Source organism: Neodiprion fabricii, chromosome 2, assembly GCF_021155785.1.
Source record: "Neodiprion fabricii isolate iyNeoFabr1 chromosome 2, iyNeoFabr1.1, whole genome shotgun sequence".
NCBI lineage: Eukaryota > Metazoa > Arthropoda > Insecta > Hymenoptera > Diprionidae > Neodiprion > Neodiprion fabricii.
In genome coordinates this window covers 38,826,289-38,850,275 of record NC_060240.1, presented here as the reverse complement: position 1 = coordinate 38,850,275, position 23,987 = coordinate 38,826,289, and the positions used below count along the sequence as shown (strand labels likewise).

Genomic DNA, 23,987 nt, shown 5'->3' with positions numbered 1-23,987 from the left:
TCTACAACTGAATCAGTTGTACCGAAAACGTTTACTATATGAAATGATTTTATATCATACCGATGAAATGCACCGTCAAGAACAGAAGCTTTGATGAGAATCGGGAGCTCATTCTCGAACGACTGATTGATTGTGAGTTTTGTATAGTCAGTACAACCTGGAGGTATAATTAACAGCTTACTAGCTTCCAGCTTCAGTAACAATCGTGTATAGCAATAATATTTTCACACCGTGGTACCACAATCGGTTGTTATCTATTCAACGATCAACATGCTTTCAAGTATGCGCTCCACTATCGATCGCTCTCCAGTTACTTTAACTTGAAAACTGTAATTGATACGCAATTTCTGAGTATAATTAGGATGTACAACATTTGAATCCGGTGTGAATATCTCTCTAAATAATTTTATTTCTAAAACGTAGTACAATGTATAGTTCCTCTTTGGTCGCAACGGAACTCACATTTTTAAGGCAAAAATATCTATTACTTCTGAAGAATTAATACAACCATAATCTTTCAAGATATCCAGTGGTTATTACACCTACATACAGATACACAAAATAATGGGACGTGTAGGGCAAGTTTAACAATCGTCAAGTTAACCAGTGATGATGAGTCTTCCAGAAACCGACATTCAAAATTGCGCTGCGCGTCCCGCCGTAGCGACAGCAGCGCCAATTGCCAAATCCAGTAACTAACGAGGCAATTCACATGCGGCCAATCGACCCAATCCAGTTCGCCTACGCATCGGGTGTAAAGATTGTGTTACTCCGCCATATTTACATTTCTGAAAGAAAATAATCTCACGAGACAATTTTCAATGGAAACACATCGACGATTCTGACAGTCCCGAGTAGTGAATCGATCGGGTAGTGGATTAAAAATTTGTTAAATAATTAAAACGACAGGTACGTTCTGGTAATATTATTTAAAACCGTGAGTTGATCTCATCTGTTTGGACCTACATATCCATCTCGCCAAATCGAGGCGTAACAACGCAGACGTCACTTTTCGCACTTTCAAGTCTATCGAGTTTTGTAAACAATAATCAATCTCTGCAGCGTTCCGAGCTCAATTATATCGTGCGAAATGTTTCCGTTGAACACGACGCCGACTGCGTGTCGACGGCATCTTGAAAATCCCTCACCTATCATAAATCATATCGAATTCATAACTGACTCAATTTTTTGGTTATTTTCGCGCTTTCGCACGAAAAAGCTGAGCCCGCTTCGTTGTAGATTCTGGCATATTTGAACAGACATTAGGTATTTGACCGTTTATTTTTAGCAATCTCTCTACCCAACAAGTCCTCTTTTTATTTGTCAAATTCAGACTGGTATTACAATAATGACTTGGAGTCCTAACCTCAAATCTTGCAGTCCTGAAACTGTCTGAGACTATAAACGATTGATTTTTCAGTTTGTAGAACAGATATGAACAAAGATTTATGCTACAGCAAAAACAATTTTCATTCCAGCATCTGATTAGCCAGCAAAATGTTGTCGGAGCAAGCTATTCTAACCGAGCAGCTGACTACTGGCACAGAATCGATGCCGCTCGGCTTCATAATATCTGATGATGGCAGAACTCTTCTGGCAGTCACAGGTAAATATCAGAAATATGTTGATCTGAATAGTCTCTATTATGTAAATAAGAAATGAACAATAAACTCAAGGCTAAGAGTTGTTTTAAACTGTAAAGATAATAGTTACAACAGCTATTCAACTCTTAGAAATTGTACTAACTGAATTTTGTGGTTCGCATTCACAGAGCGGGATGACGGAATTCTGGAATTCATGTCTGTACCGGTGACCATTCAGCAAAGCAACGTGATTACAGCAGCTCCGATGAAAACGAACGAAGGAAGCGTGAGTATCGAACAAGAGGGTAGACGATGAATTGATGCAAGTGTAAACACGGTAAACACATTGAACATCTGCCTTTTGCTTTTGCTGTTACAGTCTATATTTCAAGTAACGCTCGAAGCTATGGGTGCGGATAACGCAGCGCAACAGGCAGCTCTATTTACGACACAGGGTTACCAGACCATCCCTGTTTTAACCGAACCGGAGCAGCCATCTTTTGCCCCAAAAGCCATTGAACTGAACGCTGGTGGCACTACCGTCGAACTCACCCCTAGCGCGACAGAAATTAACAGTTTACAAACAAAAAATTTTGAAATATTCGAAACCCCTGTGTCCTCTGCTCTTCCACTTCCTCCACCTGTTGTCAAACGAAGTCCTGGCAGACCGAGAAAGGATGGAAGTACACCACCTTCGGCGGTAGGTTTGCGAATTGGAAAAGATATTTCTCAGTGTTGTAGATATCCTTCATAAAAATACCAGACTTATAATTTGACAATGATTTAGGAAGGATAAAGAAAATTATTTTTATTTCTCTGTTGGATTTGTCTCACATGTTTTGCGTGGTATTTATACTAATTGGATTTGTTCCATTGTCTGTTTCTCTACTTTCAGCATCCGAATAACCTCAAGTGTAAAATATGTGGTAAAGGATTCACCAGACTAATGTTACTTCGAAGACATACCGAGCAACATGCAGAAGAGAAACCGCATCGTTGTCCGAAATGTCCCGCATCTTTTAACGTTCCTGTAAGTTGTGAAAAATTAATTTTTCTTAATTACTTTGAAACATGGCCACAAATTCTCTGCAAATCGCTCCATGATCCGAAAATAGTAACTGCTGATACCTCAAACTCCTTAAACGGATCAGATAAACATATGAAGTCGCTTTTTTATATTGCTCAAGGATAATGAACTTAATTAAAAGCCTTTAGTACTTTTCAACCGAAAAAAAATCTGCCAAATCAATTCAAAAATGACTGCGGTTTCAATGAAACATAAAATCTGCATTGTAAAGTTTTTTTCGTGTCTTCGGTCGCAATTATAAAATCGATTTTCGGTTAGAACCTCGGTAATTTGAAATTATTGTATCAGAAATAGTTATTTCTAAAGCTGGAACTTTTTGGCTTTCCCTACAGTCTTAATGCAATATAGTTGAATAATTTCTCGTTCGAGCTCGAATGAATATATCAAATGATTGATGAGTGATTAATAAAAATTAGGGCTTCTAAATTGTTTATCAAATTGTAAGAATTCGTTAGTAAAAAAAAAAAAAATAAAGAACGGTTTTTCAAACATATTTCTCGAAATGTTTTCGAATCTTTGATTGATTTTGACCCGGCATCGAGATATTTCTACCTAGTTGCATATTGCCCCCTATCCGTGAATTAAAATGTAAATTAAACGCCAGCAAATATCCTCCGAAGCATGCTCTGTTAAATCTGCACAATGGCTATGTTGCAGACTAATTTTACGCTTCATATGGCGACGCACAATATCGGTGAACCAAAGTGTCCAGAATGTGGTCGAAAGTTCGCCCGAATGGCGAGCCTCAAGTCTCACATGCTGTTGCACGAAAAGGAGGAGAACCTATTCTGCACGGAGTGCGAAGACGCCTTCACGACGAAGGTGAGCAACCTTTAATCATACCCCTAAATAATTCCCGCAGCGCAATTTTCGAACAAGCTTAAAACTTCGATGTAGCCGCAGTCGACTCCTAAACTTGAAACCAACTCCCATCCTCCGCTTGCTAACTTCACCTCAGGATTATCAGCGACCTACTCTCTGATACACCTTGCCGCATTCCTGCTGACCGTGCAGACCGAGTTACTGATAACATGGTCTGAAATCGCCGTTTCTTCCAGCCTTCTATTCTTTATACGAGATCATTGCGCAACGCAGTTTCGCCGAGAGTGCTCCGCATTCACTATTTCAATTATCACAGATTGTTTTCCTCTCTGCACCGAGGAGATTAACTCTTGCTCTAAAAAAGCCGACAAATTTAATTCATTTTCACTAAATGATATCTTTTATTCGAGTATTTTTTTCTCCTCTTGTTTTGTTTTTCATATATCGCGGAGAGTTATAGAAAGCTACTGTACGCAGCATCTTGTGTTGTAAAATATACAGTATTATAACGTGTACGAAACAAAACGTTTCACCAAATATGTAGAGTTAGCCAGATTATTCGGTGCATGTATATCAGTACCAGTTTGGGTAAGAGGCGCCTCCTTGACCCTAGCTTTATCTTTACGCCTTTAATGTAACTACGATTAAACGATTTAGAAAAAACAAACGGTTCTTTCATTAACCGTCGACACATCTAAATTAAAGGATAAACTTTTCCGTCACGATTTACCAATATTTTGTAAGCATTCCAAAATTCGGACGCGTTACATGTAGTATGGATGAAAAAATACTTTGTGTCTTTGTTAAGTTACGCAACTTTCTTCCCAACGTCGTTATATTATATATAATTTAACTAAATCTAGTATGTGTTATTAAAAAATGTACAGTTTTATCTTTTTCCGCGTAAATGACAATGTTTTTTTTTTCTTTCCCCTCTCACGGTGCGACTCGATAGATTAGTCTGAATAATCAGCAAATCGGAGTAAAGAAAACAGAAATACTATAAACTCGCGAATAATCTGTACAGCATTTCCATCAGTCTGATCTGTTTTTATTTCGAGAAAACTCGGGATAGAACACGTGCGGCCAGCGGTAGCGACGAGAGCGTTTAACCTAATATCCAATGAACCCTGGGTCTTAATACTTTTTTTTTCAATTGTTTGTTACCCAGATCGAGACAACTGTTTCTTGATTCCAAGTGTAGGGATATTTTTCATTATTTATTTTTCTCTTCACTCCCGTAATGAAATTACGAAATGCTTCAGTTCGCACGGAAAAATACAAGCGACAAGTTTTGTCCAAGTTTGTGTAAACCTGACATGGTTAGCCGAATATATCCTAAAATTTGGTAATTAAGTATATATATGTGTGTGTGTGTGTGTGTGTGTAGTTCGCGTCTTGATCGTATCTCGGGAAGACAGCCGTGCTCGAATTTGTGTATTTACGTCTATTGTATAATAACGCGAGTTGTAGGTGCAGCAGTAAAAAATTCTCCAAGGTTGTTTCGCACTCTCTCCCAGTCTCTTGCCTTTTTCGTAAAAACCATGCGTGATATTGGAATACTGCTAGCGTCGAGTATTATATTATACTAATGTTAGCCAATTGCTGATATATCGTCGTATTTCCTAACCGACGCGTCGCCGACACACGGCTGATGTTTTCATATCCAAGGATCATTTTTATTGTTCTAGCTAGTTAAATAGATACCGATTTTTAATAGCGCGCCTCTTATCTGCCGCCACTTCGTTAAACTGCTTTATATATTATGTATAAATACGCTTTGCCGCATGTGAGCTATGATTGTTTCAATTTTTATGAACAGATCACATTCCTCTATGATACTTGTCGCGTGAAAGATCTATGATGAGATCATATGCCGCCACAACGATGCTGATGCAGTTGCGTAACATGTGCCACAACTGCACCGTACGCTGATGTGTATAATAACGACAACTTGACAGAGTCAACCGCCTACTTGCAGTTTTACAACCCACATCCCTGTATACCGCGCATATGCTGTATATTGTTCTAATAAGACTCCGCGTGTGTGTCAATTCGCAAAAAAGAAACATAAAACAACGACGATCATTTCTATTAAATGGTATACGCAAGAAACCAGCCGATCTTCGTACATTCGAGCACGTGACAAATTATTCCCCTAGAGCAGCACTGTCAGTATCTTTTCGGTGGTTTCATCCGGTTGTCAAAGGCAAATATATTATGTCGTTACAAAATCGTTCTGCAAAAACGTCTTTGCTCTTATTTTTCACCGCACAGTTGGAAAGAAGCGATGTATGAAAAGGGTGGAAATTTACTTGGTGGCTCTTTCTCTTGATAAAATCGTACGATGAGTTGAGAAATTTCAGTCATCACTGCTGGAGTAGTCTGTAAGTCGACATTAATCAATCCGTGTAACTATCTCGACTGGTTGTGTAAATCGAGACCGTTTCCATCAGCTTGAAAACGCGTGAAATAGAAGAATCAAAGGGAAACGACTAAAAACGAACTTTAATGCATTTTCCGGGTATAATTTCGTACGAATGTTTGTACGCCAGACTGTTTGTATACGAATTTATACCCACCAGCGCAGAGCTTCTTGTTTTTACACATGTGCAACAACACCATGCACCATGCCCACCATTCATCCTCACGCATGTAACGGCCAGATGACGTCGAACATTCGAAACCCCGAAAAACTTATTCAAATTCGAGTGTGTTCTACCACCGAAGCACGATCGCTTCGCCAACGAGCTGGAATCAGAATCCGTCAATTTATCGACTGCAGAACCATTCGAAGCGGGGCAAGCCATTATCAACGCAACCCAATGGTTCATCAATCATCGCATCATCTCTGACCCGCGTAGCAAAAACATGCGCAATTTGTCCGAAAATATTAACAAACTACCGAAGGTTGAAGGTTTTTTTTCAATTTGAATTACAACAAACGGAGTTGTCAGTGAATTGTATAAAATTTAAACTCTCTACCGATTAAAATCTTTCTTCCAATCTTAAGAGCCAAAGAGCAAAGTGTCACTTCGGAGTGAAGATCTTGATAATCGTGAGAGAAGCGCGAAGAAACTTGAAGGAGTCAACGGCCGACTGTTTAGACTATACTACATCTGTTTAGACTATCAAATCGTGATTACCGCTGACTGGTTTTAGGTGTACAGATTTCACGCGGACTTTTGACTTATTCACTAATTTTATTTTCGCTTTAACGCTCCTTCGCGGGCCGATTCAAGGCGATATAACTCAATCCCACGCAGGCTATTATTGGAATTTGTATAATCGATGCACGACTTGGATCATATTCGCTATATCTGTACACTTTTTGCCGCTAGCGTCGACACTCGGTCCTTCTCTGACGCGTTCGGCCTCGTGTAACGATAATTAGTAAGATCATTCCGCGACCTTGTATACGCTCTGAATGAAAACGAGTCCCACGTTTTGTCCACAAAAATGATTATACAGAAGAGACAGTCTCGTTGACGCTACAAGTACATGGGTTACCGACTCCCGGACACAGATTTATAATCTTTACTTAATCCGATGTACACGTGCGGCTCGCTTTCGAACGTTAAGTGCAATATTCGACGCTAATTTTGACGGACTATGAGATATCGACGAATGATTTCATTCAAAACCAAAGATTTAAAACGTTTGTGCAACGTAATGTTTTATTTATTTATTTTTTTTAAAATTTTTTTTCATCCTACAATCGAATCAGCAGTTCTTCAAATTTTTATCACGTGTGATAAATATAATTCTGGGATTATATTTGCGAATAATTTGTTGCAGATTTTGGTCCCTCTTGAATCTCTTTGGTTTATGGTAATCGAATTCTCTTTATCACATTGTCAGAAATATTCTGAGATTATATGAAATTTGAACGATTTTATTATTGTTTTGTAAAAATACAAACTTTCAGATGTCCGAAAAATTCACGCTACGTTACTCGGCAATTGTCGATCTCAAAATGTTGGTAATAATTTGGGATATTTAATCTTATAATTAAAGCTTACTAACAAACCCTGACAGTCGTCCTCGTCACTGTAAATTCGAATGAGTCAGTATCACGATTCGAACTTGGTTATACTTACATTTTTAATTACCGCAGCGTCGGAAATCCCGAGACATCGTGAGATTAAAACAAACCGTATTAATAACGTCACAAGATGAAATTTGAATCACGTTGAAGTTAACAAGGGTATCGTAACGATTCATGCTAAGGAAATTCGTTATTTCGCAATTTTGGAATTGTTTTGAATTCGGTGAACCGTGATAAAATAAGGCATATTCATATTTTAAAATCTGTGTTTCTTCACAATTATTGCGAAAAGAGGAAAATATTCATTCTTTCCCAATGTTCCGTTTCGATAACGTCAGTAACGTCAACCTCTTAAATTGAAATCCGAGACAAAAACTCCTTCATCGATCCTCGATCCTCTCCTCCTTTCTTCTTCCTTCTTCGACTATCTCCTAATAAGTATGTCCCTTCATCTCATCAATCCTCCCGTTTCCAGCAACGTCTTTCAGAATCGTTTCGAAACCCTGTCGAAAACCGATCGAAACCTGTAATCACCTGACCATAAAATTTTCACTAAAAATTGTAACGGATGCTGCCCGAAATCCGTTCCGAGACTAACATCCTTCTCCTCTTCTTCGACGAGTATAGCTGCTGCTGCCGCCGCTGCCGCTGCAGATCCGGCGAAGCCGCGTGTTCTACCATTGACAGTTGGTCACCGACCGCGTTCGGTGTCGTCGGCCACGCGAGAATCTTTCGTCTAGTATAAGCAGGACCTAGTTTTGCCCGCCAAGCACGTGGGGGTGGACCGTGCATTAATTTTCCGCGAATTTAAACGGTCGTAACTGGATCCTCCAATTTCTCGATCATCCGCCTTACCGACGCAACCTGTTACCTACAGCGTGTGACAGTGATTGGTGCGTAAAAAAGGATAAAAGCGGAAAGTTAACATAAAATGAAGAAAATTCGGCAGACGAGTACAAAAATTTAGTCACCGTGTAACAGATGAAACAGTGCCAGTTGCGAATCTCGACAAATTCATCCCGCCAATTTGTGCGACGAGCTTTTTCGCCGAATACCGTGCCAAGGTTTTAAATTTGTTTTTCTATTTCCACGCGAGTTCTAAATTTCTTTGCTGCGCGTACGGTGAAAGCTCAGCTTTTACAGGTACGTTCATCGGAGGACGGTGTACAGCCTGTGTAATTATAAGGATCGTTAAGGTACTTCGAGAAGGGTTTGGGGGACTGGTTCTTCCTCCTCGTAGATATTCGGAACGGGATGATGCTGCGGGCAATGAGAAAGAGAGAGCGGTCGAAAAACGCTGCCACTCTGTGGAGCTTCGCGAAAGATTCGCTGACGTAATATTATGCGCAAGGTTAAAATCTTTTGAAGGAACCGCCTGCACCGGATCGCTAGGGATCCTAACTCGCAGGGCGCCTTTTTTCTCAATTTTATTTTCCTTTTTTTCTTTCCTTCCCTTTTTCTTTTTTTCATTCCGTCCGTACAACATTCTGCTTCTCTTGTTGTACCTTACAGTTATTCCTACCCTATTACAACTCGCGGCCACTGCGGCCTGAACGTTGAACTTCGAAAACGCGAGACATTTCTTTGTGCGAATTATAAACCCCGGCAGTCTAAACCGTGACTCTATACCGTTTATAGCTTTCGGTCGAATTCTTACGTGCCTGACTGCCTGCCTGTGAAGTGCACGTGTTTTCGCACGGCGGCGTGGGTGAAGGCGTGTATAACGCATCAAAGTACCGCGAAGTTGAATTCGAGAGAGTTAGAGACGCGTCTGAGAATCCTGAGTAAAAGTCGAGAAATTTTGTGAAACATTAGCAGCGCCGAATTCGATTAATATTGAATCATACAAAGGGAAGAAAATTTTGAATTTGAAAAAACGAAGTCGCGATAACTTAGAGAATGTTCAAAATTAAAAGCTTGTCTTAAGGATCGAACAAATTTTTATCACCTTTTTTCTGTATTTTAAAAAATTCACTTCCGTTATGCGTAATAGGATGAAATGAAAACTAAATGTTGTGTGAAATTTTGATATTTTATTTGTACATTTCGGATCCATGCACGTGGAGAAAAGACATCGTTATTTATTCCAGCGTATATAATAATAATTATATAACAAGTTGCCGGCTGGGGAGGAGCGGGGGGTTATTTGTTTATTCGACGCCTTCCGTTTCTGCGAGTTTGACGTAATCGTCCCAATGCGTACATGTACAGTACAGTACGGTACAACATATACGCGCAAAGATCGCGGGCAAGCGATCCTTGCCGCAAATCTGCACGTGGAAGGTACAGTGGTATAAAAAAAAAAAAAAAAAATGCGAACTGTATCGTGTATAAACTTCTTTGTTGTCCTCGCTGACGATGAGACACACGTTTATCGAACTCTCGACTTGCGCTGCATCTCATTTATACGAGCGGTGAGAAAGAAGCTTGCATGACGTCAGATCACAAAATATGTCATGTAACGGCTGACGTGTCTTTCTCAGTATTTTTCTTTCTCCCTTCGCGTCTGTAATGAAGCTTTTTTCGGACCTTGTCATTTCGTTTCGTATTCGTTTTTTTTTTTTTCAAAATTTTGTCTTCATTATTTTCGTTGCTTACTTCTGTTATCTTCATATTCCGAATAACGCAGCTGCAGCAAAGCCTCATAACAGCACAGAATGCAACAACGGCACAAACGCCATGGTTCACGGATGAATTTATACCACCCGTATCACGACGTGACTTACGAAACCTGTTGCTGCATCTGACCGCTAGCGAGATGCTCCTGCAGAACATCCGGAGGCGAGTTCGCGGCTTCCCCGTCGTCATGTCGGCGAAAGTTTATCGCAGAATAAAACTAAACGTCACGAGCTCATCATTATTATACATACATATATCCGCGTCGTATACACGTAACAAAAAGGTTTTCGGCTTGTTTAATACTAAAGGATACATGGTGCATGCGTAGTGCATAGGTATACATATATGTGCATGAACGAGAGAAATGACTCGGATGATTTATATGCGTACTGCATATGCACGCAGAATCTTCCACGGAGGCGAGTTATTAAACGAGAAAAAAATCGCTACCATGCCTTTATATGGGACGACGACGACGAGCTTTCGGACAAATTTCACTACCCTTTACAACTTTATTGTCTATATAATTGTACGTTCGAATTTCGGATATAAATATTTATAAACGAAACCCCATAAAATGCATATAATCAGGTAACAGTTTATCTTGAAACTTATATTGATTACCTCGTGACTGCGTTTCCATTGATTGAATACCCTTATGAACCTTTTTTTCGCTACGTATATGTATAACGACATAGATCTACGTGTAGGTGCATATAACGCGCAAGGCTGATTGTGGGAATCGTGTGTTGTACACTAACACAAGTACACGTTAACTACCTTCGGTCCATGGAGAGAACTCAGATAAAGATAAGACGTGGTAGGTGGTGGTTTTTTTTTCTTTTTTTTCAGAGGGAAGGGGGAGTTTCTTCTTTTTATTGCTGTTTTGTTGTTTTTTATTCTCTTTCATACGTTATGTTACTAGCTTCTGAGATAAGCCGTAGCCGCCGATATAGATTCAGAAACCTTTTACAACGGAAGGCAGAAATATTATGCGTTATTAAAAAAGTAACACGCCGGCGGGATATTATCGAAACTAACCGATCTTTATGTTTTTAATAAAACGCTGATATACCAAGTAAGGTGGAAATATTTATATTACCCCTGAATAGACAAGAATACAAAATATATGTTATTTATCAATTAAGAAGAGGAAATCCAAAAAAGAGAAAATATCTTTTGCTCCACGTGAAGTCCAAGTTTGCACGAGTTGATTGATTAAAATGATTTATTCATAGATGAATCGAAACTATCGAATGACCTCAGCCTTCGTACGTGACGGACTTGAAACGAATCATAATCCAACTTCACTTCTGTCTTTTATGTGCATTGTAAACTATAAACATGATGCCGTTAACCCCAAGCCGATTGACCCTGCAGTTCGAAGAAATTCAATGCACGGTATAAGCATGGCGAAGAAGATTTGCCATTTTTATGAAAAACTAAGGAAAAACGTTTTACGCGTGCACAGCGCGTTAGAAAGTGAAAGAACGAGAATCGTGTAGAGTAAAATATTCCTTGTTTCGCTCAATAGACACCGGGTAGTGTCATCCGTCCGTATGATTTGTCGCAAATTGAGTCTACTGCGTTTGACATAAATTAGATGTTTCGCGCAAAGAACTTCATACTTGTCAGTGAATATATTCTTGCAACACTGATATTCGTACCGTGTAACAAGAATATAATAGAAAAATTTAGCCACGGTTATGTCGACAAATGTATCACTTATCGGATTAACCCTGACTGATTATTAAGCGTGACGATGCCTTCTACAGTCATTAATATAGGTACTTAAACATCGCTAGCTTTCAATGATGTCGTGGATGTTGAGCGACCCATAGTTATTAGGTAATATAAACATGAAGGAATCAGCTCCACGTAATTCGTGTCGCGAGTAAATTTGTCGACCAATTTTTTAAATACCCTTCGATAGACGTTTCGATCTATTCGAAAGAAGCTGTATGCTCGATTATTTATCACGCGTGCAGTAGAGAGTTGAAAGAAGAAGCACGTGAAATATACATGTACGCAAACGGCGATGCACCATATACGCACGTAATATACGTATAATATATGTATACCTATATACAAATAACGGTGGGCGATGTATCAGACACTTCCTGAATGCAGCTCTTTTAGATAAAAGTTGAACTCTGCTGTGATAATGATATTAAAACCCCGTCCTGATGCAGTACTTTATAAATATACGTACAGTTCATATACGCCACTCATCGTTATGGTCTCAGCAAATTAAAAATGTATCTAAATCTGCTGGAATTTTGCAATCGTTAGTCGACCCGCCGAAAGGATATCCGTTTAGTTCGTTTTACCAACCGTAGACTTCCTCGTCTTACTATCATATTCCGTGATGCGATTTGCACAAGAATTTGTAGAGTGATGCATGTGACACGTTGAAAAACTGTTATTCGAAGGAATAGAGTTGCCTTTATGCGCGAGCTAGGATTTAAATCTTGCGAATATATGTGTGGAATATTAATTTACAAATGTATAATATTCAGTTGGACTGGAAAAAAATAGTACGTTCACTTTCTTTCGACGTCTCGGGCAGTGAAGAAGAAAAATGATGGGCATTTTTTGACGAAAATGTTACCCCGTAATTTTTTGACATTAATAACTGTTTACATGTGGAATTATCGCTAAATTGTGACAAACGTTCGTCCCACCTAATGCCCAATCCATAAATCTCTAATGAGTATACATCTTACATATAATACGTACTTGCATGCGTGGACGTTAAACGATTATGTATTCAGTGAAGTACAAATATGTTCAATTGATTTGTGTACATGCGTGAATAATTGAATCTAATTTGAAAACATCTGCTGCGGTCGGCTATATGGACGTTTATATATATGCATACACACACATATATATATGTGTGTGTCTGTGTGTGAAATAATTGTAAATTCGTGTATTCTAATGAACGTGCAGGACAACGAGAAGAAGTGATTTATTTGTCGATATTGTAAATGCTCGTATAATGGTATCCAAACACGTAGTAAATTGATTTCTACGATGTCACTTACGGTTGAGTGCCTTAATTTTGCATTGCTGCTCATCTGTTCCCAAGTATTTCATTTCGCGCTTGGTTTAAGCGCCCATTACTACAAGGTATACACACACGATTGTTACTATTATCTTCTTATTACGATTTTCCACTCCTTCTCCTTCGCTATAAATCTCACCCTCAAATTAGTTACCAAATTCGAAAACTTATTTTGAATATAAAAATGCGTTGCTTTAGAATGTCAAGTCTGTTCAAGACTGTTTATTGAAAAAGTTATTGTACATTTATTTATATTGTTTACTGAAATTTTTTGTGTTCTTATCGATAATCGATGTACTAAATCTATACTGTTTCGATCTCAGGCACAACTTGATGCCCATTTAAAACTGCACAATGAAAAATGGACCACAGACGATGTTAGAAAGTGTAAACTGTGCAACAAACAATTTACACAGCCGGCACTTTATCGTCTGCACATCCGCGAACACTATAGAGTGAGTACCTACATAAATTCAACCTCATAATTCCACCCATGATAAACCTATAAATTTTCATCTGTCTCTGACAGATTGCAGATTAATTAACGTGTCTTACTATTTGTTTGCCCATTCAGTTACAAACGAAATTAGTAAAGCAGACGAAGAAAGGGGTCAAGCAGAAGACCATGTACAAATGTAAAATATGTTTGAAATCATTTCAAAAACCGAGTCAGCTTGTACGCCACATAAGGGTTCACACTGGGGAGAAACCATTCCAGGTTCGTTGGGATTTTATTAAGTTTTCAATGCTTTTCAATTCCAAGGTTTGCTGAGCTTGGGTTTGAATTGTTTTGTTTTTCTCATTCAACAGTGTACAATTTGCACTCGAGCGTTTACGCAGAAGGGATCCCTTCAAATACACATGTGGAAACACAACGGATTTCGACCGCACAATTGCAGCTTTTGCAACGCAAAATTTAGCCAAAAAGGTAAATAAGTTTGAAATATAGTTCGAGATCTTCGAGAATATACAATCGACGCTGATGATAACTTCTCTATGTCTGATACAGGAAACTTGAACGCTCATATACTCAGAGTCCATAACGTGCCGGATGGCAAGCCTTACTACAAATGCACGTACTGTCCTTGTACATTCAAGAAACTTGGAAGCCTCAACGCCCACATGAAGAAAATGCATTCAAATCCGGTAAAGATACATGTTGTTAAAAAATTCTTAATCTCGACCAGATAAGTTACTCTGCGTGTCAATGTAGTCTCACCTTCTATCTGATGCTCCGATTCCATGAACAGCAAAACTTCCGACATCAGAACTGTTCATTGTAGTTTTGTACCAAATGCTGAATATTATTCGTGAAAATTACAACTACGAACGAGTAAAACGTTTCACTCATGAAATCGGTTTGTCTTTTTTCTGTCATACCTGTAAACGCTGATTCACATGCTCAAACCAGAAACCACAAAGCTGTGTCAGCTCAACAGAAGACATGCAAGCGACTGTCGATACAGTCATGTCTCAGCTGGCCATGCTTGAATCTGGAGTTAAAAATCCAGCCGATTCTACGGCAAACAGTTCTCCAAATAAGGACATACTGCAACAAGCTTTGAAGAACAGTGGATTACCCAGCAAGGACAAAGAACCGGCTCCAGGTACAGAGTCATTCGTATCATTTTTTTATTATATGTCTATTTTATGCTGCCATTTATGAAGTCGATATGATTACAGAGGTGCAAACACCCAAGAAGGGTGAAGCACAGACCACTATGGTCACCTTACTGGACAGCAGTATAGACAGTGCTACGAGGTAATTATTAATAATGTAAGAAATGTGTAATGGAAATGATCTGAATTTACAACGAGGTGTTTTCTTTATAGAAAATATGTTACGATCAAGCAACGCACCATCGGAAATACAAGGTGGTATACTTGTTCTTATTGCCACAAAGAATTCAAGAAACCGTCGGATTTAATACGCCACTTACGTGTTCATACGCAGGAAAAACCGTTCAAGGTACTATTTGAAGAAATAATTGAACTGTTTCTAACTTGGAAAATTGGGATTTTATACCAATGATTATCGGTGTTTCAGTGTTCATATTGTTCCCGGTCTTTCGCAGTGAAATCAACGATGATCGCACACGAGAGGACGCACACGGGAGTAAAAAAGTACATGTGCTGTAATTGTAACAAAATGTTCGCATGTCATAGCAGTCTCACGACACACATGAGGTATCTAAATTGCCGCAAGATGCATGCAACGATTACTTCATTCTTCAATTAAATCTCATTCTATTGTTCAATTGAATTTTTGCAGGATTCACGCGGGTGTGAAACCATTCACGTGCAACATATGCGATAAATCTTTCAGTGCTAACACCCTACTTAAAAGCCACATGAAATCTCATGCGAAAACGAAAACAAAACCAACTCCTCAGACGGAAATAATCGCTCCGTCTATAGTGCTTGAGGAACCGTTAATCATCACAGACGCTGGGAACAAGATCAGTATTGCTCAGGTCCAGTCGAAACATCAGCAAGTTTATAATAGTAACGACGTTGCCAGGCCTCACAAGTGCTGGGTTTGCCCTGCGGCATTTAGAAAAATGAGCCACTTGAAACAGCACTATCGAAGACACACTGGAGAGCGACCGTATAAGTGTCAAAAATGCAACAGGTATTTTAATCGACAACTTGTTCATGTATTTCATTTCATCGGCAGGTAATTATGATTTGTTTCTGCTCTGTGTTCACAGGAAGTTCACTTCCAACAGCGTACTGAAATCTCATTTGCAAACCCACGAAGGGTCAAGACCTTATAATTGCTCGATGTGTAGTGCGAAATTTTCTACACAAAGCAGTATGAAACGTCATCTAGCTACGCATAGTAACAAGAGACCATTCATGTGCCCTTACTGTCACAAAACATTCAAGACGTCGGTGAACTGTAGGAAGCACATGAAGATACATAAACACGAACTCGCACAGCAGGTGTGTTTAGAAAATATTGCGCATTTTAACTAGATGTATTTCTGCCAGTCAATGGCTTGATAATTTATATTTTCATTTGCTATGAGCAGCAGTTGAATCAGCAGCAGTCGGGACAGCAACAGCCTAATCAGCTGCAGGATAAACCGGCGATGACGGTACTATCCGAAAATTTAACACTCCCTGAAGAAATGGAAGTCACATTCCAACCGCAAATGGCACCCGATTTTTCGCAAGCATTCTCCGATCAGTTTCACACTATTGCAGTTGAAAAAGATAAACCGTTGATCCCTCAGAACAATCCGATACAAACGATCGTTAACCGTAAGTTCGACCAAGTGTTGATCTGCTTTTTTGTAACTGTAAACAATCGTAGCAAAACAAGTTGAAACACCCAAGAATTATGGTTTGCAAAATTTCAGTTCCAATATTACTGAAAAATATCGATGCTTTCAGAAGCCCAGCCTGCTGTCGAACCGATTAATTTGGGCCCAACCCAAACCCTGCATGCGGATGAAACTGGAACCATAACGTTACCCAATTATTCTGGGGACCAGACACTCACGCCGGTTTGTTTTAATTTTTTTTTGCTAACGTGGTAATTAAAATAAACGTGTTTTTTAATTGTGAATCGCTTTTATCAACTCTGTATAGGAAAGTATTCGCGAAATTGAAGAAACTTTGAATCAGCAACTGTTCAACATTGGTATGAACCTTGGACTGGGAGGAAATTTGACCAGACAGATAAGCGAGACAGCGCCGAACTCCCTAGAACAACGAGAACAACCCATTTTAAATATTATTTACGAAAACTCAAAGAACGTAGAGACTTCTACCAGCGGTACAATAAACAGTGGAATATTTGCACCACAGTTTGATTCCTTCGACATGAGCCATATCGCACTTCAGGTTCGTATCAATCATACAACCTCATAGCTGAATACTTCAACTTTATAATTATTGTGTATCACTTTGAATTGTCAAATGCCTCATCCACTTCACAGGGGGAAAACGAGATGGACATTGGTATTACTCCAGCTAATTCAACAAGTATGGCAAGTATCTTGCCTAGATCTGCTCAGGAAGAGCAGCATTTAGTGTCTGTCACAACGACGACATCGATGCCGGATGATAGCCAGTCGAAACAACCGCGACATTTGATGGTTGTTAGTTCTATGCAATCGTGTCCTGAATTATCTCGTCCTGTTCAAGCCTGTCCAAAATATCCAAAAGTTATAGCCAAAGCAGATACTACTGACGGCTTGGACGTACCAACGTCAGAAGAAACGGTCAAGGATATCGCCGTCCAAGCTGAATCTTTGTTGCCTGAAAAACCATCGCAAATTCCTTCCTACAAGTAAGTAAATTTAGATTGGACTGTAATACTTTTTCCTCAGTTAGGCTTTTGGATACTTATACGTAATTTATTCTCATTTCTTTCAACTCATTCCAGATGCAAAGTCTGTGATAAAACTTTCAATAAGCAAAGTCAGTTAAGAACTCACAAAAAGATTCACACATTGCAAATGGCACAAAAACCTGAGGATAAGGAGCTAGCATCTGTCGCAGAATCAGAAAATCTATTGCAATGTCACATGTGTAGTAAAACAGGACTCACCGCAGTCGCTTTAAAGGTACGTAGTTACGAAATGTCTACATGTTGAATATACCTACCAATAAAACCTCGGATGTGTGATTATTGCGCATCGTGCTAACGATCTTACATCTATCCTTAGGATCATCTTAAAACACATAAAGGCGTCAAAGAATTTCAGTGCACAGAATGTCCTCTAAAGTTTTGCACGAATGGAGGACTTAGTAGGCATTTAAAAATCCATACAAATAAAATGTGAGTAAATTTAATTCTGTTTATGACGAAATCTCTCACGGCATGAATTTTTATTCGCTTCATTCAATTTGCAGATTATGGAAGTGTGCAACGTGCGATCTGACATTTCAAAATAAGACTCAATTGTTACTTCATGAAGAATTCCACCAAAATAGCACAAGTTTAAATACCGTAGAACCGGACAGTTCGCAAAAGGATCCGTTGACAATAGACGGCAACTACTTGGCCCCTCCTCATATACGATTAGAAGACAATTCTATTATTTCGGAAAAAGTTCTTATGGATGCAGTGGCCGAGAAAGAGACAGTTAGTCTCTTGTATTCTTTTGACATGACATTTATTTCCAGCCCGTCAATTTGCATTAAAATATGTCTCAATTCTTCCATCTCATCTTATTCCAGGAAACCGATCTGAAAAAGGACAAAAAAGTTTACACAAACAAATGCAAATACTGCCCGAAAACTTTCCGGAAACCAAGCGATCTCGTTAGGCATATCAGAACGCACACAGGGGAGCGACCTTATCAATGCGAGTATTGTAATAAATGTTTTGCTGTTAAATGCACACTAGATTGTCACATGAAAGTACATACTGGAAAAAAGACATTCTCATGTCACGTTTGCAACAGTCTTTTCACAACGAAAGGCAGTCTTAAGGTCCACATGCGATTGCATACTGGTAACTATCACGTAATATTTTCTATCGAGTATTTCTGACAGAAGCAAACCACGTCAACTCTGTCTCTGAATATTTTATTCCAGGATCCAAACCTTTTAAATGCCCAACGTGCGATTTACGGTTCAGAACATCAGGGCACCGAAAAGTGCATTTACTAACCCACATGAGGGAGCACAAAGATCCCTCGAAGCCAAAGCCAAAGGTGCGAAAAATTGCTGCGATAGCTGGTGTCGCTGCCGAACTCGAAAGATCGGTAGGAAATAATGTTAATGCCGAGGCGACGGGGCCTCATGCCGAAGAATATGGGAATATCGATTCGATTACGATTGAGACTAACGCATTAACCGAAAATATCACGCCCCACATTACTTTCAACGCAGACGGAACGATATTGAACAATAACGCAATGTTGTCATTAAACGAGAGCAATGAGCTTGTCGCAAATCTCCATTTCCTCCTTGCTCACGGGTTGGTAACTATCCAATCTGACGACCCGATGTTACAACAGATGCCTGATGCTGAGACGAATGTTATACAAAATGGAACAACCGTTGAAGAGCTCATAGATCCGGAATCGTTAAGAGCGCCGACGCAATCTCTGATAAGTAATACTGAAATGAGTGATTCGAATTCGCAGCCAGTTTTATATGAGACTGAGAACATGGAAAATGGCGGCACCGAGTCGCACGGGACGTTGGAACTCGATGACTGCATGCACATAGATCCAGGGAAAATAGCATCCTTGTCGGATCCTGAGGAAAGTAACCAGAAACTGACAATTGATAGAACGCAATTTAGAAGAGAATGCGATATTTGTGGTAAAAGTTTTCTTAAACCGTGCCAGGTTGAGCGGCACAAGCGTATTCACACTGGAGAAAGACCGTATAAGTGCAATTTATGCTCTAAATCATTTACGCAAAAGAGCACGTTAAAAATACATCAAAAACATCATACAGGGGATAGACCATATCCATGTCCTCATTGCGATTTTTCGTTTAGCCAGAAAGGTAATTTGAAAACGCATCTAAAACGTGTTCATCAGCTAGACACGTTGGTGGTAAAAAAATTGCGGAGAGGGCAGCATCTACTAAGTGCTAAAATAGAACAAGATAATTTAGAAGATGACAGGATAATAGGACTGGAAGATATTTCGTTTGCTAACATTCACTGATAACGATCCTACTCGGTCTTCTACCGTAATTGGATTGAGTCAAACCGCGCAGTATATCTGTTACGAAAGCCAAAGATTGAGCAAAAGACTGAAGTCACGTGTATCAGCCTCATAATGCAAACGTTTAATTTTATCTTATTCGCATATCCAGATCCAATATCTCCATAACTTTGAATCACCTAATTAGATATCACAGATCAAAAGGACTGGGGTACATTTGTCCGTGTGTCCTGATTTACGGCCCGTAATAAATTACCTTTCAATTTGTACAAAATTTTACAATCAATGTAGTATGTATGTACAAAATTCTCGTCAAGCACTACTCCCAATCTCAAAATTAATGGTTTTTTCTTTTTGGCATACGTTTAAAATGAGAAGTTTGTACCTGTCACATTCCATGTCGACTATCTGAAAAACTAATACGAATGAAAAGTACGCTATACAACACTAATGAAAATGGAATATGTAGATTATAAATTGCAATGAGCCGCACTCTCCGTACCCAATTGGGCTTTCTTACGACCGATTTTTATTACACTACCAGTATGTGCAATGAAAAATCACGCATGAGTGAAATAGCACGCTACACAAAAAAACAACACATTTGCTAGTAGCATTATTTGAGACATACATTCACACTTTCCGCAATTTTTTAATCGAGGTCGATACAGTGATCACTTCGTTGCTTCACAGCTTTATTTTATGTTATGACTAATTTTATATAGTTATTTGATGGTCGTTTAAATGTCATATTAATTTTATTGGGAACGAACGTCAAGGCGGGGCCTAGCAATATGACAATATTTAGTGCAAGTTGTGAAGCTTTAGTTGTTCAACAAGGAATCAATGTACCGCAAAAAATACGACGGTAGAGTTCTTTAAAAATGAAATATGTCCCACTTAGAGCAACGCATTATTCTGGCAGCAGATGTCACAACGCCATACTTTCGTTCCCAATATCGAACATTCTAGTTCCCATATCTCCTCGTGCCTTCCATTCTAATACATAATACATTAGCTAATCACTACTAGGTATTTATTATGCATTTAACGAATGATTGAAATATTGTTGTTTTATTGAGCAATTGAATCTGCTTTGCAAGGAAATAGAAGGTAATTCAATTGAATATCCGAAATCTAAAAATTCGGTGGCAGATGAAGTATGTATACATATATGAAGCTTATCTCTCACAAACATACACTTTGTCATAAAATGCTTAGCTGAAAAGTTTACAGCAATCAATCGTTGATCAACTTGAACTGCAAACTGCGAACCACATTTTTTCGTAATTGAGAAATATTTAGCAGTCTTATATGTTATTACTAAACTTACGTAATAGAATTGCTGGAAGTTTAATTACTTTTTATAAATGTAGCTTTACCAACTACAGGAAAGGAACTATACGCACAACGCATGTATATTGAGGATGGTAATCACTTTCGCGTAAAGTAGGCGTACTAAGCACAGCTGTATATATTGTATATTGTCGTTATAAGTGAACTATGATATAGCACTAAGTTTGAAATAGAATTGTTTATAATGTAATTTGTCTTTGTAAATTGTACCATCTATGTACGATAATAAAATACATTTTTTATCACACTCCAATACTTCTGGCGTTACAGGAAGGAGCACCTTAATCTTTTTGTAACCCTGTATCACTACACGGAATTTTTATTTACTACTGTACTTTGCATTCCCGGGAGTGCAATAAGTAGAATATCAAATTTATGAATCGAGAAGTTGACGGCGATACAGCAAAATTTCCAGTTCAAAAAATTGCAACGAAAAAAATTTTATACATGCTTCTTTGACGTTGTATTGATAAGAATGAGAAAATTTCATCGCATGGCCTTCGCACATTCTTAGCTGACGGAGCTGCGATGTTTCAAAAGCGTTTTCTGAACTTTTTTGTGTCCAATTAATCTGGAAAGGATTTCTCTCTATCGACATCTATCCGATTTCATTTCTATTGATTCCACGACGGAATTTTTTTTACTAGAAACACGTAAGGTTAACCCCTACGAATTTTATTCGGTCTTTTCAACTAGATTTTCGGAAAATGCTGTGATTCATTCATTCACAGCTGTGAGCAACGGATCAAGAGTTACGGCAAACAAACGAGATACCATTTTTTTCGTCAATTTTATGCGGCTGGTTATTACATTACAACTTCTCTGCTGTGCGACCTACACTCTTTCTGTTGCGTTTTTATTCATTCCTAGGGGTTCAATTAGTCTAGAAATGGTCGTACAAATCGATTGTCAGACAAAAGTTTGTTTGGCCACAACAAAGGTAAGTTTGGGGTGTCAAGGACAAGGACACTACGGATAGAAATGGAAATTGAGATTTTATTTGTTTTTACAAATGTCGATGTTATGTAATACTTAATATATGTATTTTGTCACTTTAAGTAGCCGTGGGTCCCACTCTGATAAGCGGTGCGCAAGGGGTGGGGAGCTGAGTACGCCGTGCTTCAGATGCTGCTGTTCTGATTTACCAGTACGCGGGGGTGGCTTACAACCTCCCGGCGTCGGTCGTGTTTTCCAAATAATTTTACTTTTCTTCGCCGCCTTCATCGTTTATAACTTCCAGGAGACAAATTAGGTTATCTACAAAAATAGGGCTATTATATGAAAATAGCAGAATTATTCATTTCGAAATGGGATTCTGTTCGACACGCGCTCGATGTATTCCATAACATGAATATTCATAATTATACCAAAAACTTTTCATTTGCTCTCTCGATCTTGAATTTTCGTAGGCATAGAATCTAAATGCTGTGTTAGCTAGTCGCGAGTGAAGTATCTAAGTAGGGTGGAGATGCAGGATTCTGAAAAACGTGATTGTCGGCGATTTTTTTTTTCTTTTTTTGATAGGGAGAGAAGGAAAGCAGCTTCTTAAAACTTCAAGTGTATTTTAACACACATTTAAAAGGTGCGAGCAAAAATTTTTATCATTCAACTATCGCGGAACGGCAGCGTTATAAGCTGACCCATTGACTGAAGAATACATCTTTAGTCAACGGCTGACCATCGGAGGTCCTAGCCGCTTGAGTCTGGAATCGGAAGAAAAGATAAAGTGCGTATTTCTTGTCTGATATGTGAAAGCAAATCGTTATACATCATATCATATCATACATCATACATCATACATCATACATCATCATACATAGTATTAAAGTTCGAATCCAAAATTCGGATGTCGGATGTTCAGAAAGTGACGTCACCAATTCAAAATCAGCTAGCCGAATTCCTCAGTCTGGAAACAACCGCGCAGTAGAGCGGACGGATGAGAGTCGCGCTCCGCAAATTTCGAGTACCGGGTTCTCAACCTCCCGGATCCCGCGCTTCGGGTCCGCTACGTATTTCGAGTACCGGGTTCTCAACCTCCCGGATCCCACGCTTCGGGTCCGCTACGCGGTGAAACTCGACTTCCAGGACAAGCGCTCCGTAATTTCTTTACTCCAGGTCCGCTACCTGGTGAAACACGACTTTCAGGACACGCGCTCCGTAGTTTTTGCGCTCAAGGTCCACTACCTGCAGGAACTCGACTTCCAGAACAAGCGCTCCGTAGTTTTGGCTGTCCAGGTACTTGACCTGATGACTTTTGACCTCCGGGAGTAATTTTGCGTAGTTTCGGCTGTACAGGTTCGTGACCTCGTGACTTTTGACCGAGCACTGTGTAGTTTCTACGCGGGTCCGCTACGCGGTGAAACTCGACTTCCAGGATAAGCGCTCCGTGGTTCCTGGTTCATGTTTACAATAAATTATTTCAATTCGTTTTTCGCGCAACCCCAAATTCGGTAGCTGTCGGTCCGCTAATAAAATTTCTCGACTTCCAGGATAAGCGCTTCGTGGTTCCTGGTTCATGTTTACAATAAATTATTTCAATTCGTTTTTCGCGCAAGCCCAAATTCAGTAGCTGTCAGTGCGCTAATAAAATTTCTATAACTTTACAATCTTCTCATAATCTTTTTGGTAAAATATGTCGATAAAAAAATTATATTAAACCTTACACATTATTTTTGATTTGTTCTCATGCTGAAAATATTTATTAGTATTCGAGGTATAACTCGAGGTGGTTGGCGGTGGTCGTTGGGGGTGGTTAGGGGTGGTT

General features: G+C 39.1%; 1 protein-coding gene across 3 annotated transcripts; it reads left to right on the top strand.

Moving 5' to 3' along the window:
* The first annotated feature begins 753 nt into the window (after nucleotides 1-753).
* LOC124175304 (zinc finger protein 236-like) lies at nucleotides 754-21,470 on the top strand. 3 transcript variants are annotated; one of them, XM_046555399.1, is made up of 25 exons: nucleotides 754-909; nucleotides 1,479-1,606; nucleotides 1,772-1,869; nucleotides 1,963-2,283; nucleotides 2,479-2,613; nucleotides 3,328-3,492; nucleotides 13,550-13,681; nucleotides 13,801-13,944; nucleotides 14,037-14,154; nucleotides 14,236-14,372; nucleotides 14,638-14,833; nucleotides 14,910-14,988; nucleotides 15,060-15,195; nucleotides 15,274-15,413; nucleotides 15,499-15,858; nucleotides 15,938-16,172; nucleotides 16,262-16,493; nucleotides 16,626-16,738; nucleotides 16,824-17,078; nucleotides 17,174-17,526; nucleotides 17,623-17,803; nucleotides 17,906-18,018; nucleotides 18,093-18,324; nucleotides 18,420-18,696; nucleotides 18,780-21,470. In XM_046555399.1, exons 2-25 carry the CDS (start codon nucleotides 1,498-1,500, stop codon nucleotides 19,865-19,867), a joined length of 5,349 nt encoding a protein of 1,782 aa, XP_046411355.1. In that variant the 5' UTR covers nucleotides 754-909; nucleotides 1,479-1,497; the 3' UTR covers nucleotides 19,868-21,470. The 3 variants fall into 3 exon arrangements, with proteins under 3 accessions (XP_046411355.1, XP_046411356.1, XP_046411357.1); XM_046555400.1 differs by lacking the exon at nucleotides 754-909 and adding an exon at nucleotides 1,011-1,266; XM_046555401.1 differs by lacking the exons at nucleotides 754-909; nucleotides 1,479-1,606; nucleotides 1,772-1,869; ... (1 more) ...; nucleotides 2,479-2,613; nucleotides 3,328-3,492 and adding exons at nucleotides 8,246-8,604; nucleotides 13,112-13,291.
* Nucleotides 21,471-23,987: the final 2,517 nt, after the last annotated feature.

Excerpts from the sequence above, each read along its gene's own strand:
- LOC124175304 (XM_046555399.1), top strand. The coding sequence starts at position 1,498 with ATGTTGTCGGAGCAAGCTATTCTAACCGAGCAGCTGACTACTGGCACA. Across the intron at positions 2,284-2,478 it reads GAAGTACACCACCTTCGGCG|CATCCGAATAACCTCAAGTG; the intron begins GTAGGTTTGCGA and ends CTCTACTTTCAG. Across the intron at positions 16,173-16,261 it reads AACACGAACTCGCACAGCAG|CAGTTGAATCAGCAGCAGTC; the intron begins GTGTGTTTAGAA and ends TGCTATGAGCAG.